The 18894-nt window shown below is 39.5% G+C and overlaps 1 protein-coding gene across 1 annotated transcript; it reads left to right on the forward strand.

Moving 5' to 3' along the window:
* Positions 1-996: 996 nt before the first annotated feature.
* Positions 997-12951, forward strand: ZNF483 (zinc finger protein 483). Its single transcript, XM_090275958.1, has 6 exons — positions 997-1026; positions 2758-3292; positions 5407-5495; positions 6240-6366; positions 6744-6839; positions 10913-12951. Exons 2-6 carry the CDS (start codon positions 2905-2907, stop codon positions 12469-12471), a joined length of 2259 nt encoding a protein of 752 aa, XP_090132084.1. The 5' UTR covers positions 997-1026; positions 2758-2904; the 3' UTR covers positions 12472-12951.
* Positions 12952-18894: the final 5943 nt, after the last annotated feature.

Here is an 18894-nt window from a genome sequence, read left to right on the forward strand (position 1 = left end):
TTCTAGGACTTGAGGATTGTACTTCCATGGAACAAACAAGATAAAAACTGCTCGTCCTTGTGGAACTGGTATTCTAGTGAAGAAGACAGGCAATGAGCAGTAAACAAACACGCGAATTACATGGTATGTTAGAAGGGAAGACAGGAGTGGGCACGCGTGGGATTCCAATATAAGTATAGTGGAGGGAGAGCTTCACTCAGAAGGTATGAGGGAGTGGCAGAGAGAAACATACTGCTACCTCGGGGAGGAACATATCAGGTGGGCGCAGGGACAGCGAGAGAGTTAGGAGGCCATTGTGACTGGAGCAGGGAAGTGGAGAGGAGGTCAAGGAGGTCATGGGTGGCCAGATTCCACGGGCTTTATAGACCTCTGTGAAAACATGGTATTTTTACTCGGAGTGAAATGGGAAGCCTTTGCAGGGTTTTAAGCAGAGGAGGGGCATACTCTGTTTTACGTTTTTAAAGCATCTCTTTGCCTGTCGTGTGAAGAAGAGTGAAATCAAGAAGCTATTGCAATAATCCAGGAGAAGCGTGATGGTATTTTGGACCATGGTGGCAGGATGAAAGTCATAAAATTAATGTTTCTTTAATTCAAGTTGTGGCGTTAATTATGGCTTGTATTGAATGCACAGTAACATGCTTCTGCAGTGGGTTTTCCAGCCTCGATTTCAGGGAAGGGTAGGGAGGGGAGGAGGGCGGGATGACTTGAAGTTACCAAGGAGACAGAGAACATCATAGACCTGAAAACCTCAGAAGGTTCTAGGCCTTTAGGCCTCTGGCGCAGCAATAATTCTGTGACCGAGCCCACCAGCTTTTTCCCAATGACCGTGCGCAACAGGCGAGGGTGGGAGCCTATGGAAAGCACAGAACTTTCGCAAAGCCAGACGAGCGCACTCCGGGAATCGTAGTTCTGCGCCGGCGCGCAGCCGCAGTGCGCCCCAGTCGGCTTGCGCGCGCAGCTTCTGCAGGACCAGCTTCTAGAAGCTCATTGCGGTAGCGTTGGTCCTGGCTGCGGGTCCTGATGCAGGTAGCGGTCTTCCCGGGCCCGTAGTTTGGGGGCCACGGCCAGGTCGCCGGCTCCGAGGATGCACTTGGGGCAGGGCGGGGGCCAAGGGCAGCCGACCTATCTGGCTGTGCTCCCAATGCCGCAGCTCCGGTGGGAGGTGGGCACGATCCTAAATGACTGAACTTTCTCCATCCTCTGCCTCCATCCCCTCTGGGGTCCCGCTTAGGTACTTTTGCATTTTGGGCGGGAAAATTCTTCGTTGCGTGCGTGTTTGGGGTGAGGAGTGCTGTCCGGTGCATTGCAGGATGCTTAGCAGCATCCCTTTCTCCCATCCCTGGGTACCAGTAGCACCTCTTCTCCCCGGTAGTGATAACGAAAATATGTACAGACCTTGCCAACGTCCCCTATAAGGCAAATCCCTACCTGCCACCCCGTTGGGGGAACTTCTTTATGCCTGCGTCACATTTTCGCGGTGCCTCCGTGGTAAGCTCCCTGCAGACCGAGACGAGTGTCTTAGTCGCAACAGAGTCCTAGGTGCCTAGCAAGGTGGCAGGTACGGGGTAGGCACCTGATATTTGGCAGAGGAATAAATGACGTCAGGCAGGCTGTGTGCCGGGTACTGTGTTCGGAGGTGAGTAATTATTGGTATCAGGGTTGCAACAGGAGATTGTTCCGGCACTTGCTGCAATGTAGTACATCTCAGGCTGTATTGTCATTTCCTGGGTGCTCTGTAAGGATGGGGACCCTGTCTGACCTGTCTGCGCCTGCCTCCCTGGTGCCCCGATCCCAGTTCATGAAAGATGTTCGGTTATTTGTAAAATGAAAGAATGCCTGCCGCGCAGAGCAGGCTCTGCAGAAGAGCAATTTGGGATCAGAGAAAGCTTCACAGAAGAGGTGATAGTTGAAAGGATGGGAAGGTGACAGTTTTAAAGAATGGAAAAACGTTTGCTTGGAGAGGGAAAGACAGCATTTCAAGGATAGGTAATGGCGTTAGTGCACAGGATGGAAGGGGATAGAGTGTCTGGGAACCGGGAGATCCTTCTCTGCGGCTGCATTGTCCGTCCATCAGGGGCAGCCTAGAGCTCAAGAGGTGAGGTCATCGGGGCAGGGTCTTTCGATCATCATGCATGTCCTCTGCATTTGAATTTTATCTTGAGACACTCGGGGAGGGATCATATCTTGCATACTAGAAGGAATCCTTAGGCTGTATTGTGATAGTGGATTGGAGAAGCCTGTACTTAGGTAGTTTCAGTAAGATGGAATGGAGAGGTTCTTAGGAAATAAGACTGCCAGAATTGGGTGATTGATTATGTGAGAAATTTGATAGGCAAATATGAAATCAGACTTCAGAGTTGAGCAACTGGTGGAAATGTGTGGCCACTCCCTGAGAGAAGGCAGGAGTCATTGAATAGCTTTGCGACTGTGTCCTCTCGTAGCCATGAGCCTTTTCTGATCACTTTTGCTTAGGATGAGTATTTATTCTAAAGAAACTCTTTCCTTGGAGGGTGCCTTTAATTACCTTAGTAACTCCTTGGCTTTTCACCTGCCAAGAAAATTATTCTTTTAATATAGTAGTTGGGTAGTGCTGTTTTAGGTTTCTGAATATATGACTGTTTATATATTTATATATAAATATATAAACAGTCATATATACTTATATATATTTATACATATATATATATAAAACCATGAACAGTGTTTTTAGGATTAATGATTTGTTTCACTTATGTAATATCTTATATTTCTTAACAGTTTCTGCAGGACCGTAAACTGAATCCTTGGAATCGTGATATTTGCTGTGTGTAGTGCCTGTTGGTGGACTGTACTGCTATTCAAGTAGAATCTAAAGGGGACTGACTTCCTGCTGGTGATACACATAGTACCGTACCTGTGAACAAAATGACGGCTATCTCCCCAGAGTCTCAAACTCTGGTCTCAAGTGAACAAAACCAGGTCCTAGGAATGGATGCACGTGGGGATGAAGAAGCTATCCTAAGAGGAAACACTGCTGACCCAGAGTCTTTCAGACAGAGGTTCAGGTGGTTTTGTTACTCAGAAGAGGCTGGACCCAGAAAAGCCCTGAATCAACTCTGGGAGCTCTGCATTCAGTGGCTGAGACCAGACATCCACACAAAAGAACAGATTTTAGAGCTTTTGGTGTTTGAGCAATTCCTGACCATTTTGCCTGGGGAGATCAGGATTTGGGTCAAGTCACAACATCCTGAGACTAGTGAGGAAGTGGTAACCTTAATAGAGGATTTGACCCAAACGCTTGAAGAAAAGGAAGGTGAGATTTATAGGTGGAGGGAGTAAGTGGGTAAGATCTCAGCTTATGAGAGTCAACTCCCCAAAAGAAAACAAGTTGTTGCTAAAGAGGAGGCTAAGTGTAAGTTTAGAGGTGAGACTGGGTTTGAATTGGCCCCGCCTCTTAGTGTATGATCTTGCGTAAGCTGCATAACCTCTCAGAACTTTAATTTTTTTATCTGTAAAAAGGGGATCCTATTTTATCTATAGATTTGTTATGAGGATTAAGTAAAGTAAGGTATAATATATAATAGATGCTCAAGAAATAGTAATTTCTTTCTCTTTACCCTTGAACAAGAGGGGACTAAAGATTTTACTTATTTTATTTTTATTTTTTTAATTAATTTTTTATAACAATTTCCCTCTCCCAGACTTAAGACCCTTTATAATCTTATAAAGGACAATGGGCGAAGGTCTCGTGCTCCTCTAGCTTCTTCAAGCTGGACATGGTCGTCGTCCTACCTACCCTTGAGTCCAGAAATCCCTAATAAGGGTTGGGGTGTGGACTGGACGGTGGCCTTCCCACATGAGGAAGAATCTACTTATTTAATTTTAGAGAGAGGGGAAAGGAGGAGGAAAAAGAGGGAGAGAAAAATTGCTTGCTTCTCACATGCCCCCAACCAGTGACCTGGCCCACAACCCAGGCATGTACCCTGACTGGGAATCGAACTGGTAACCTTTTGGTTCGCAGGCCAGTACTCAATCCACTGAGCCACACCAGCCAGGGCAAGAGGGGACTTCAGAATGCAGGAGAGAAATAAATTTTCTGAAAATGTTTGGAGTCATAAGCATATTATCCAACCAGGCCGTCACTTCTAGCTGTAGTAGGTGCAAAAGCACATTTCTAGAGGGGAGCTGTCCAATATCTGTGATGATGGAAATGTGTTCTGCACTGTTTTGCATTTCAGGTTAAACATAAGAAATGTAGCTAGTGCAAACAAGGAATTGAAAGTTTAATTAAACTTACATTTTAAATAGCCATGTCTGGCCAGCAACTACCCTGTTGGGTAGTGCAGTTCCATAGCCTTTGGAAACAGTTGACTTATGTTTTCTTAATTACATTATTGTACATTATATATAAATGTATAAAAATAAACTTCGAATTATAACATGATTATATCATTGTAAAAAGACTTATAGGGTGATAGGCATTTGAGAGCCTGTAGTTCGACTTTTATGAAATCCCTTTATAGGCTACAAATATTCCACATATTTTTGCGTATTATGTACCATAAGGCTCTCAATACCTATGTGTGACAGTTTGTATTCTACCAGGAGTCCTGAGATAAATGGAAAAACAGCGTTTCCCTTGGCAGACTTAATTTGTGGTCACACAGCTCATTTGTGTGTCTAGAATTTGGGCTTCCTGACTCCTCTCTGACTTATCTGTCACTGCAGCATGGCGCTTCTACAATCAGCAAGTTCATGAACTGATTGCTCTAGCATTCTGTAAACCAGAACAGTTTCCTTAAAACAGTCCCTCTTTTTTCTTTGATTGCATAATTCTGATTCTAAATTTCCATTGATTGTCTCTAATCAAGCTACCTAAAGTTCTTTTTATAATAAAGCGAAGTATGATTTTAAAAAATACTTTTCTCTTTTTAGAAGCAATGTTAACATCTCAGGGTAGTCAATACATTTAGTTCATATGTTCAGATTCCTATTTCGGTCTTTAGGAATTGTTGGTGGAGTCAGTTCTTGAGACCAGTTTGGTTCATTTAATGAGTGACTCTTGTGGAACGCATTGTGGTAGGACTACGAAGAAAAAAAAATTAATACATAAAGTAAATATGTAGTTTTACTTTAATACATCTTTAAATATTTTTAAAATAGTTTGATGCAAATTAAATACATTAAACTGTGGGTGTATGGAATGAATGAACTCAGTTTTTTGTGAGCTTAGGAATTGAAAGGACATTTTATGGGATGAGGGAAAAGCTTGGGTTTTAATAGGAAACTGTGGCTCTTCTTTTTGTTTTAAAAAGTTGGGGAAAACTTTTTTCTAGTTCTTACGAGTTTTTCCTCCAGAGACATAAGAATTACTAGTCCGAGGAATTCATTTCAAAGACTGGACTGTGTCTTTTCTTTTCTTCCTAGATCCAGTTTCTCAAGATTCTGTTATTTCCCAAGAGGAGAACCCTGAAGAAGATAAAACAGTTTCTGTCCTTCCAAATACTGAGTCTGGGGTAAGCTTCCTTTCACTGGTTTTCATTCTCAAGTGACTACCTGCTGACCAGCTACTGAGCGGTATGTACTAGATAGAATTATTGAGACAGTCCTCTATTCACGTTCTTCAAAGTTATTCTTCACATGCTTTTTTATTTCAGTTGGAGAATATCACAAGTCTGACTCTAATAAAAACAATTAATTGCTAAAATTTAACAGTTATTCCTGATAAAAATTAGGTGAAAAGAGAATTATATTTCCTAACATGATAAAAAAAGAAAAAAGAAATTCCCTGCTGGATAGTGTTGGAAAATAAAAATCAGGCCCTGGCTCCATATGCAGTTAGTTGGAATGTCATCCCAATACGCCAAGGCTGTGGGCGTAATTTCCAGTCAGGGAACATACAAGAATCAATAATGAATGCAAAAACAAGTAGAACAACAAACTGATGTTTCTCTCTCTCGCTCTCTCTCTTTCCCCCTCCTCTCTAAACCCAATAAATAAATAATTTTTAATTTAAAGAAAAGGCAGTTCTTAACAATGCCTGTGAAAAGATAAGGATGTTTTAGCCTTACTGCCATTAATGAGTATTCTTCTGAATATTCTAGCCAATGTACTAAGATAAGAAGGAAATGAGGTAAGTATTGATAGCTTGCTTTGGAATCCTTAGAAACTTAAATACTATCCAAACTAACCACTTCTCTGAAATCTTAGGATCTACTTAGGAATAATCCAATGAAAAAAGACTGTGTTTGGTGTTCTAGGAATCCATGACATTTACGGATATAGCTGTGAGCTTTTCCAGAGGAGAGTGGAGGAAGCTGGAACCTTTTCAAAGGGAGCTGTATAAGGAAGTGCTGCTGGAGAACTTTAGGAACCTAGAATTTGTGGGTAAAGACACCTTTTCATGATCTAGCATCTAACCTGGGTATCATTTTGTCCACTGTTATTGACAGATAAGTGCTATTAACTGTTTTGGGTGGGCATACAGGGGTGATATGATTTAATCCTAAAAATGAGTTGTAAGAATGTACTTTTATGCATTGTTATCTTCCCCCCAAAAGTGCCTTTCCTTCATTGAATTGTAAGTCTTGAGCATCATTTTGCTGTCACCAAGGCCAGACCTTCCCCCGTGTTCTCAAATTTCAGCATTGATGTCTATATTTGACAGCATCTTCTCCGCCCTGGAGAACCCGAAGCTATGTGTGACTGTTGATTGTCTTGTTCTATGGAAAAGAGCCTCTTTTAATTCTTTTCTCTGTGGGTAGGCTTTCCAGTTTCCAAACTAGATTTGATTTCCCAGATAAAGTGGGTTGAGCTGCCACGGCTGCTGGAAAAAGAAGTCTCAAAAGGCTCCAGACCAGGTGAGTTGGTGAAAAGCAGACAAGGAAATTAACACAGTTGCTTGCCAAGTCATTTGAGAAGCTTTTGAAATGTTATGTGGGCCATACGCTAAAATTGAAATAGAATGATGATTAGAATATACAGCCTGCCCTCCTGGAATGTTCATTTTAACAGGAGACTCTCTTAGTTTGGGTTCTCTTGAGAAGTAGATACGAAGACATCATTGGCCACGCCAGAGACCTATCGCGGAAAATTCCAGTGAAAGAAAAGTGGGTGGGCTCTGGCAGAGGCCGGAAGTGATGTCAGTGTGATGCAGGTCTAACACCTGTGAATGAGAGGGAAGGAAGGGTGGGTAGGAAGAGTCTTAGAATAAAATACAGTTTAATAAAGTTTGGGACCATGTCCTCTATGGCTCGGTTGGAGCTTTATCCCATAACTGAAAGGTTATGGGTTCAATTCCAGGTCAGGGCACATACCAAGGTTGCGTGTTTGGTCGCTGGTTGGGGCATGTACGATCCTCAGTCCGGGCACATACAGGAGGCAGCCAAATCAATGCTTTTCTCTCCCAGCAATGTTTCTCTCTTCCTTCCTTGCACTATAAAAATCAATTTAAAAAAAATGTCCTATGGTGAGAAATAAAAAAAAGAAAGAGTCCTCGAGCCAGAGTCTCCTCTTAGAGTCCTATGTCTCACAGAAATGGGCCTGCCCGAGTGTCCCTGCTATACTTGTCATTGACTGGGGTCAGCCATGGGAAGTGGTCTTGGCGTGGATGCCATGGTGGACTCAGAGCAGCAGCAGGTGCTGTGAGCTCTCAGTGAGGTGCCTCAGAGGAAATCTGAAAGGTGCATTTTTGTGGGCACCAGAGATACAGACACCAGAACAAAAAGTGTTTGTAATGGGATTTATGCTATAATAATGGCATGTATATGGAGCAGTAGAAAAGCATAGGAGCAAGAGCTTAATTAACATCTGCGTTGAATTTTGGAAGATAAATACGACTTTATCCAGAGGATAGCATGCAGCATATAATCCCATTTTTGTTTAAAGGAATAGGACATATACATGTATATGTCTCTCTCTCTCTCTCTCTATATATATATGTATATGTATATATATATTTATTTTTTAATGTCCCTGGCTGGTTTGGCTCAGTGGATTGAGCGTCGGCCTGCGAGCTAAGTGTCGCTGGTTCGATCTTCCAGTCAGGGCACATCAGAGAAGGAAAACTCTGACTCCAAAAAACCTCTGCTGCCTTGCGGCATACCTCTTCAGGGGAAAGGCTAAGGGAGTAAACCCCGACAGAAAGTCCGGAGCCGGAGTCCCTAAGGCGGTTTGACGTTGTAGTCAACACCGGCAACTCCTGCGGCGCACCTGAAGCCAAGCTGTATTGACTCCGTCGTTCCCTTGGACCCTTCAGCTGCGAAGAGAGGGGGGGTCTGCTGCATGGGCAACAGCAGACCCTCCATATCACCCTTCCCAGGCTCTGTAGCTTCAGCTTCACTGGAGAGGACACTCCAGCGTCATTGCAAGATGTCGATTCAACACGGGAGGAGACAGATACCGTGTCACTCCCGAGTCGGATTGCACAGCCATTCTCGGCGGTGCAGATAGACTCTTAAGAAGCTACACCATCGTCTCTCGAGACGGACGGCTGCCGACGATTTATTTTTTAATGTTTGGAGAACATTCATGTTAATACTGCTTATCTTCAAGGGATTATAATTTTTCTTTATCCTTCCCTCATGTAAAAATTTAACAATAAATATATATAATTTACATTTAAATCATAATTACTTATATATCAATACCTTATTTTTAAAGAAAAAAACAGTAATCCACTTTGCAGTAAGTAGTTCATCTTCTTAACTGTTCATTTGAGTAAACCTGTTGGCTGCTTTCAGTGTAGTTACACAAATGAAAGACAGCAGCTGCCTTATGTTTAAGTAGCATTTGGAAGATTTCCAAAAATGGATTCTAAAAATGTTTTAAGTAAAATCTAGCAGCATTGGTATAAATATACGTCCCTCCCCCTTATATAAGGGAAGCATCATTTATGTGCAACTTATTTAAAAAGTCATTTACAGCAGACTGGAGAAAAAAGTTTTTGACAGGCAAAATAGAGTCATAACCATAATTTATAAAAAAGCTCATGTAAACGATAAGAAACACTGAGTCTGTTAGAAAAATGGGCATAGAACTTGAGCAGATAGCTGATAAAATTAAAAATAACTGACAATATTAAAACTTAAATAGCTATAGATGTGAAAATAAAACTCTAAGTCACTGGTCAACGAGGAAATATATATTTAAAACAACAATACTATTTATTATAGATCAGATTCACAAAAACTTAAAGAGAGATCATTTGACTAGAGATGATTATTCAGGTACTTCTGCTCATCATGCTTCATATGATAATATAACTTTTATACCCTTTGTATTAGTAATTTCATTTTTATGACTTTTGAGGAGATTTTTTTAAAAGACTATTTTTAGAACAAGCGGAAAAGAAGGAGAATAAAAGAAACATTGATGGGAAAGAGAAATATTGATCATTTGCCTCTTGTACACACCCTGACCGGAACCGAATCACAACCCAGGCACGTACCCCTGACCAGGAATCAAACTGGCGACCCTTCACTTTGTGGAACAAAGCCCAACCAACTGAGCTGTACTGGTCAGAGCAAGAAATATTCATCATTTGATAAACATTCACTATGGGAATAATTACATAAATACCATATTATATTAATATATAAATTCAATAATATAGAATGAATTATTATGTAACTAATGAAAATTATCTTTATGAAGAATTACCAGTGAGCCCTGACTGGTCTGGTTCAGTTGGTTGGGTATTGTCCTGCAAAGTGAAGGGTTTCAGGTTTGGTTCCTGGTCAGGCACATGCCTGGGTTGTGAGGTTAGTCCCCAGTCAGGGTACGTATGAGAGGCAACCGATCAATGTTTCTCACTCACATAGATGTTTCTCTCCCCCTTTTCCTCCCTTCCCTTCTCTATAAAAACAAATAAATAAAATCTTTTAAAAAATAATAATAATTACCAATAAGATGGAAAGAATTTTGAATGAGAAAAGTAACCCTACATATTATGCATGGTTTTTCTATTCTAAAACATAGAACAATTTCTAAAAGAAAATACACAGAGTTGCTAACAATAGTTAATTTCTGGGTAATAGGGTTTTGTGTTTTATAGTTATCTGTTTAAAAATAATTTACAAAATTATTTTTTACATGACAGTGTAATCTCATGAGTAAGAGCCAGGAAGAATGATGTGATTAATAAGTGAATTCAAGTTTTGAGAAGGTCATAAACAGGATAGTCATGGACCAAGCTTAGGGAGATTGTGGAATTTCAACACTAGGTCCTGTCAAGTTTATATGTTTGTGATAGTGAAGGTGTCTTAGGATTGCATCCTAGGTAGTGTGAAGTATCAAAACTAAAAAAATAGGATTGAAAATGCTGTAGTATATTAAAAACAGTAAATGGATGCCTGATTAGAGTATCCATAAGGTTGATAGGGCCAGATTGTGGTAACCTTTGAAATTCCAGCGTAGGTGTTACTGCGTATCAGTGATGGGGTAACATCTATAAACAGTCCATTTGACTGCTTTCAGGAGAGCCAAAATAGTATAGGGATCAAAAGCTTGGTCTCTAGTGTCAGACTCTGTTAAAAATCTGGCACTGCCACTATAATACATGTGACTTTGGGTAAGGCACTTATATTCCATGTGCCTAGTTGTTAAGCCCATAAAACAGGGATTTGGTAAGTATTCAATAAATGTTTACAACAATTATTATTGTTTGAACCTATTATAGAAATTTGAAATGAAGGTGAGAACTTGTATTTCAAACTATGAAGCATAAACTTTTCATCTCCCTCAATATTTTTCCTAATGCCTATGCTTAACTGCTTTCTCTATATCACTTTTTTCTTCTTTGTTTTGTAAGACTATTTGAGAACTGTCCGAGTCATAATCCTTGTAGTTGTTACTGTTCCTATTCCTATTTTAAAATCAAATGCATCACCTTCCTGTATTACAAACAGGAAATATTCTGTGTTGTGTTTTTTAGGGTGTGAACCTAGAGGTGAATTGAAGAAATGGGTTCAAAATCAAGATGTTCTTATGGACGAATCGACCATAGATAAAATAATAGAAAGGTACTTAATGAGTAGCGATTATGACTTGATAGGAGAATCTTCAAAACGTGGCAATAAGGAATATCCACCAGTAGCAGGCACACAAAAGAAAACTCATAGGAAAGGCAGTAAAGGTGAGGAATTTGACTCAGAAAAGGGCCCCTTAGGAGGTAATTTCAAGGAAACCTCAGATATAATTAAACATCTGAGAGTCTACTTAAAGAAGAAGTCTCGGAAGTATAATGAAAACAAGAAACGCTTTAGCTTTCATTCAGACCTTATGAACCGCAAAGAGCACGTTGGAGAAAAGCCACGGAAACGTAAGGAAGGCCGGAAAGTTCTGAGCCATGCTTCCTCTCGTACTGAACATCAGAAACATCAGAAAATTTATATGGGGACTAAGCCACAGAAGTGCACTAACTGCGGGATAGACTTTACTCAAAGCTTATCCCTTGTTAAGAGAAGAAAAACCCCTATATGTGAGAAATGTCGGAAAAGTGAATGTCGGGAAAATGAAGGTCAGGATGAAACCTCAAAGAAAGATGAGGGACTAGAGACTGGAGAAAAAACCCATAAATGTAGCAAATGTGGAAAAGCCTTTGGCTATAGTGCCTCACTGACCAAACATCAGAGAATTCACACTGGGGAAAAGCCCTACCTGTGCAATGAATGTGGGAAAGCCTTCAGCGACAGCTCGTCCCTCACACCACATCACAGAACTCATAGTGGCGAGAAACCCTTCAAATGTGACGATTGTGGAAAAACTTTCACCCTGACCGCCCACCTCATTAAACATCAGAGAATTCATACCGGAGAAAAGCCCTATAAATGCAAAGACTGTGGGAGACCCTTTAGTGACAGTTCTTCTCTTATTCAACATCAGCGGATTCATACTGGAGAAAAACCCTACACATGTAACGATTGTGGAAAATCCTTTAGTCATAGCTCATCCCTTTCTAAGCATCAGAGAATTCATACTGGAGAGAAACCCTATAAATGTGGCGAATGTGGAAAGGCCTTTAGACAGAATTCTTGCCTTACCCGCCATCAGAGAATTCACACTGGAGAAAAACCATACTTATGTAATGATTGTGGAATGACTTTTAGCCACTTTACATCTGTGATTTATCATCAGAGACTTCATTCAGGAGAAAAACCCTACAAATGTAGTCAGTGTGAGAAAGCCTTCCCTACCCATTCACTGCTTAGTCGTCACCAGAGAATTCATACTGGTGTAAAACCTTACAAATGTAAAGAATGTGGGAAATCCTTCAGTCAGAGCTCATCTCTTAACGAACATTATCGAACCCATACTGGAGAGAAACCCTATGAATGTGACTACTGTGGTGCAACCTTTAGTCGAAGTTCCATCCTTGTAGAACATCTAAAAATTCATACTGGAAGAAAGGAATATGAATGTAAAGAATGCGAGAAGACATTTAAAAGTAATTCAGGCCTCCTCAGACATCGGGGATTTCACTCTGGAGAGTAATTCTTGGACTACAGTAAGGTGGGGGGTGGGATTTAATCAAAATTGTCCCTTATTAGAGGCCTGGATGTACATTACCACCACACTGATTAATAGCTGCAACTTTGATGGGTTGTCAGCTAGGAAAAACAGACCCTCTCCCATTCCCCTTCCTTTGCAAGAACATTAACTTTTGGGAGATAGTATTTATGGCTGGTAAAGTCATGTGGAAAGTGAAAATAGTATGAGACATGAATGACTGTAAAAGGCCAAATATGAATTTAAAAAGCAGGGAAATGTGCCCAGGACCTGCCTTTTCAACGTCTTCAGAAGATTTCCCTCTCCTTCCACTACCATATACTGTAGTGGAGAACTTGTTTGGAGTCACATCACCTGGATTCTGTTCTAGTTTGCCAAGCAATTCACTCTATAACCTTGAGCAAATTTGATTTTTCTGAGTTTCAGTTTCTGAACTGGTAGAGTGAAGCGTTGGGACTAATAATTTCTCAGTGTTTTTTTTTTTTTTTTTTGTACTTCATATTTTTTGAAGCTGTGGAAATAAGTTAAACATTTTTGATTCGTTGGAATTTTCAAGTTTCTATAGTAGAACATTACTCATTTAGGATACTGAACTTCTGGCTTAGTGAGACTGTAGTATCCTTTCTGAATACTGGATGCCTTGAATACTTGAATGCTATAAACAGGAACAAGTCAGTGAAGCTGAAACAAGTTTGCCTTCAGGGAATGTCTTAATTGGACAAAGCACCTTAACCTGTTTTTCCTTCGGGCTTTGGCTAAGAGGATTGAGAATCTAGAGGCCTCGCACCCGACCCATCTCAGGCAAGAGAGCTACAGTCCTAGGAAAATAGATTGGGGGGTGGGGTTGGGGGTGGGGGGAACAAGCGGGTGCTGAAAGCAGCTATTCTGGGTGGGTTGCCTTTTGCAACATAGAATTTTATTTTTTTAAATTTTGCCTATACTGAGTGCAGCTTCCTGTAATCGGAGTATAAACCTTCCATATGGCAAGGGTCACAAGTTAAAGTTGGGCCCTTTGACATGTTTTAGTTGGTCTGCAGGGTAAGGTTGTGTGTGTGTGTGTGTGTGTGTGTGTGTGTGTGTAACTAGTTGCCACCATTTAAAAAATAGAAAATTCCATACCAAAAACCAAAAGGCTTGTCTTGGAAAATACAAAGGATGACGACATTAAGCCCATACTTCCGTGGGACAGCCAGGTGGTTGGGGCAGCAGCTGCGGCCTTTAGATAGGGAATCTGTTCTACTACTTGCCAAGTTCTCTCAGTTATGAAACCTGACTTGCCCACTGTAGGAATTTGATATTCTGATCCCCTACCACCTGGAGAATACATATTCTAATATCTAAAGACACCCTATTGATAGTAAAATTCAGGAAAAGGAATTCAAAATGATAACCATAAATTTTCACTTAGGTTTTCTGTTGTGAGATTAGACCTCAAAGGAATAGAGGATACAGATACTAGTGAATTATTCCTTACTAACTTCATTGGTGGAGTCTGAAGAATAGTTTCTAACTGAAAAAGGAACTAAAAACCCTAAGTCAGTTAGATTTGGGCCTCAGGTCATAGGGTTCTGGAGGAGCTCCACTGACTCAACAGTTCCTAAAGGTGAAATTTGAGGCAGTTTGTATAAAAAGAGAAAGCAAAAAAAATTGGGGCTCGTCAAAGCAAAAAGGTCCATTAATGCACATCTGAGACACAGCAATTAATTGCTGTGATGTCATGGGTTTGGATTTGCACTGCTACCTCTGGATGATGGTTTCAGTTTCTTCCTCGTGCCGCGCTCCCCCAAGCTGTGGTTCAAGTATTGCTCAGTGATAAATTGGTCTGCACAGTTATTGCTAAATAGACCAACCAGACACATTTATTCATAAAGAACTATGGCTTATAAGAACTATTCATCCTGATTTAAGTTGGCTTAAACTTTTTTAAAGATACAAACCCTGGTTTGATTTTTCTGAAAGGATACGATTTATAGAAAGAATTAAATTTGTAAAATTCTTGAGGGTTGTTCCAGGGTGTTTACTTTCAAACAATGGCCTTGCTTTAAAAAATGTTTTAATGAATTTCTAGTGAAGAAATTGATTTCAAGTCACACCACAAGACAAGGCTTCTGTCAACAAATTTACTTGTTTCTTAATGTGGTAAAAAATCCATAATGTGAAACTGACCTTTTGAACCCTGACCGGGTGTACACTTCAGTGGCATTGAAGACATGCACGTGACTGTGCAGTCCTCACCACGGTCACCTCCAGAACTGCTTCCATCGTCACACACAGAAACTACTCATCTACCAAGAACGCCCCATCCTTGCCTCCCGCAAGCGTCTGGTAACCACTGTCTTATTTTCTGTTTATTATGGATTTGACTCTTCTAGTTACCTCATATAAGTGGATTAATTTAATATTTGTCCTTTTGTGCCTGGCTTGTTTCACTTAACATTAATGTAGCATGTGTCAGAGTGTCATTCCTTTTTAAGGCTAAATAATCCATTGAATGTATATACTACATTTTGTTCATCCTTTCCTCTGTTGATAAAACTGTAAGTTACTTCCACCATGTTGGCTGTTAATAACCCTGCTGTGAACAGTGATGTTCAATGTCTGAGTCTCTGCTTTCAGTTCTTTTAGGTAAAAACGTAGACGTGGAATTGGCTGATGTCTTCAAGTTTTATTCTTGTAGCGCATGACAGGATTTTCTTTTTTAAGGCTGAATAATATTCCATTGTTTGTTTACACAACACTTTTTTAAACCCATTCATTCATCAATACATATTTTGGTTGCTTCTGTCTCTTGGCTATTGTGATATAATGCTGTAATGAACATGGGTGTGCAAATATCTGTTGAAATGTCTTACCAGTCTTTTGAATATATACCCAGAAGTGGGATTGCTGAATCATATGGTATAATAATTCAGTTTTTAACTTTTTGAGGAATCTCCATGCTGTTTCCATAGCAGCTGCACCGTTTTATGTTCCTACCAACAGTGCACAAGGGTTTCTTCACATCATAGCAACACTTATTATTTTCTACATATTTTTTAAAGATTTTATTTGTTTTCAGAGAGAGAGGGAGGGAGGGAGGGAGAAAGAGAGGGAGAGAAATATCGATGTGTGAGAGAGACATTGATTGGTTGCCTCGGGTTGCCTCTTGCATGCCCCCAACTGGGGACCCAGGCATGTGTCCTGACTGGAATGAACCAGTGACCTTTTTGGTTCACAGGCCAGTGCTCAGTCCACTGAGCTACACCAGCCAGGGCTGTTTTCTAGATTTTTGATAGTGACCATTTTAACAGATTCAGTTTTCATTTGCATTTCCATGATGATTAGTGATGTTGAAAATCTTTTCATAAGCTCCTTAAATCATTTGTCTTAAGGGAATTGTCCATTTATGTCCTTTGTCCATTTTTTTCCTTTGCCCATTATTTAACTAAGTTTTCGATTTTGAGTTTTAGCTGTTTTTTTATCCATTTAAGATATTAATCTCTTATCAAATTTATGATTTGCAAATACTTTCTCCCATTCTGTTGACTCCTTTAGAATATTTTCCATTTTCTCAGCACTGTTTCATTTGCTGCACAGAAGTTTTAAGTGTGATGCAGTCCCATTTGCCATCTTTTGCTTATTTTTTTCCTTGTGCTTTGGTGTCATGTCCAATAAATCATTGCCAAATCCATTGTAATGACATTCTCTGCCCCATGTTTTCTTTTAGGCATTTCATAGTTCCAGTCCTTGAATGTAGGTCTTTAACCCGTTTTGAGTTAATTTTTATATGTGGTATAATATGAGTCCATCTTTTTTTTTTTTTTTTTTTTAGTCTGGATATCTCAACACCATTTGTTAAAGAGACTGTCTTTCCCACATTATATAATCATTGCATTCTTCTTGAAGATCATTTGGCCATATACACATGGATGCTTTTTTATTTCAAGTGTTCAAATGTTGAGGGATTCTTCCAGGTTGGAGACCTCCGATGTCTCTCCCCATGGAATGATTTTGATAATCTACAAGTTTTGCTAAATCTGTGAGTGTTCGGGTTTTGTTTTGTTTTTCCCATTGATATTCACAATGTGTATAGTCTTTCTGTAAAATAGGACTAAGGAGAGCATTCCCTTCTAAAGCAACAGTTAATAAATACCTATTCCCTCATTTCTACCTTGAAGACTCTTCATCTTTCTCTTCTTGATCCACCAACATGAACAGAGCCTTCCTTTGGCTCTTTGAGCATCTTTAAGACAGTTGTTTTAAAGTCTTTGTCTAGCAACACTGACCCCTGGACTTCCCCGGATACATTTTCTGTTGATTTATGTTATTCCTTTGAATGGGCCATGCTTCCCTGTTTCTTTGTATGACTTGATTTTTGTTGTTATTGAAACTGGACAGTTGACTCTTATAGTGTGGTAGCTCTGGTAATTGGATTCTCCCTTTTCCCAGAGTTTCTTGGGTGGGTGTCTCTGTTCTGACTGATACTAGAAAAATGTGGAAAGTCATCATTTTTTAATATGTATTATGAGATGTTTCAATATTAACTAAATTTTTGTAGTAAGTAGGTCACAAGTTTTTCCCATTTCAAGGAGCTTCAAATTTTAACTCGCTCAGTCATATACAGTGTGATGTTAGGGAGAAGTATGAATCATACTGCTCCTTTCTGTCTTTAATTATTGAATATTTGGCAATTTTTTTTCTTTTGTTTCCTGAAAATTGTAAATCAGAATTCCTAGTATAAGAAATCTTTGTAAACTTATTTTATAACTCAACCAAGGAACATATTCCACAGTTTCATAAACTGGCAGTTATGACTTCATAGCATTTCCACCTGTATACTGAAGAATTTTACCATCTGTGCCTGTGACTGTTTTTTGGAGCCTACTTCAGAAAACGCAGCACAAATATTTCCAGTATTAGACAGTGGAACAAAACACCGAGGGAAACATCATTCTCTTGCATTAAAATTCAGCGCATCTAGCCTTTTGACTTTACATAGTCTTTCAACTTTACATAGCTAGAGTTCCATTCTCATGATGGAAACAAATTTTTCTATCTCTAGCTGAAATCCTTCTTTGACAGATGAAAAATTGTCAAAAATATATGTCATGACTGACTCTTTAGGTAGTGAGTTGACATTTCTTTGTAAATTTAAGATGCTCTTTGAGACAAAGAACAAAGTTTTCACTGGGCTGTGACTTACGTTACACAACTCATCCAAAGCTGAAGATTAATACTTGCAATTTTTCAAATTTTGAATCAGTTGATCTTTGATACTATTAGAGACTTACTGTATTCTATGAGCAAAATTACGTAGAGGATTAATTGAAATTTTCAATTTCTGTAAATATCTTAAGTCCTTTCCTCATAAGTTTCTAACTAAATCAAACTAACTAAAACAATTTCTTTTTATCATCTCTCCATCTAAAGTTTTTTGTATTTGTGCGTATATGAGAACTCAAACTGTTTTATATAGCTGGCCAAGTTCACAAGCTTAAATCCTGTTAAAATGTTCAACTTTTTTTGTTGGAAATTTACTTCTTATCTCATGTGACTAATTTCTTGGATTCTTTTTTGACTCTTGGTAGAATACTTGTCAAACTCACTAGATTGTTGCTGAAAATGACTAAATAGTAGGTGTTGTCTCAAATATTGTCCAGTGTGGTATCTTGAACACTGTGGTATACGACGAATAGCTTTTCCATTTTGCTGTGCCTGCAGTCAATTGCAACTGCCATTCACTGTTGAATGTGCAGTGTACTCTCTTCCACTCTTTCTTTACTGTACGAGCCGTGGTACTAGCTTCTGTGTTGCACTGAATTCTGCCTCAGTAATATGCCTTCATTTCAAATTTAAATATTATTTTGTATCTCTAAGCTGAAAAGCTTAATTATATTATAATTAAAGTGGTAGGTATCTCAGTTCATGAGTATGGCTTATACTGGTATTGCTATAACTTGTGTTGTCTGCATAGGTGTACTTTAACTTGTGCTGTGTACATAAAATATCCAAGTAAACACATTGTGATGTTACTTCAGTGCAAAGAAAACAGTCATCTGAACTGAATCAGTCTGCTGATACCGACTAGACTGGTGAAGTGTTTTTCCGTAATACTAGAAATAATGCACGTTCCTGTACAAGTATTATAATACGACAACAATGTCCTATGCGATACAACAGTTAAAAGTGAATTGTAGTTCTACCAAATCAATAAAGTTGTGTTAAATGAAAAAATATTTGCTGTGCTTCATTAAAAAAAATTTTTTTTTTTTGCAGTTCTCAGTAGCCTTAAATGACTAGCATATGGGACAGTACAGAATTGGGGTAAGCAATGCTAGCTACAGAGAACCCCCCAAATCAATTCAATTAAAGTTCATTTCCCAGGCAGCCCTCCAACATTTATTGCTTTCCAGCATTTATAGCTGTGCC

The sequence above is a fragment of the Furipterus horrens genome, unplaced genomic scaffold, assembly GCF_987537825.1.
Source record: "Furipterus horrens unplaced genomic scaffold, mFurHor1.1.pri manual_scaffold_4, whole genome shotgun sequence".
In the NCBI taxonomy this organism is placed as follows: domain Eukaryota; kingdom Metazoa; phylum Chordata; class Mammalia; order Chiroptera; family Furipteridae; genus Furipterus; species Furipterus horrens.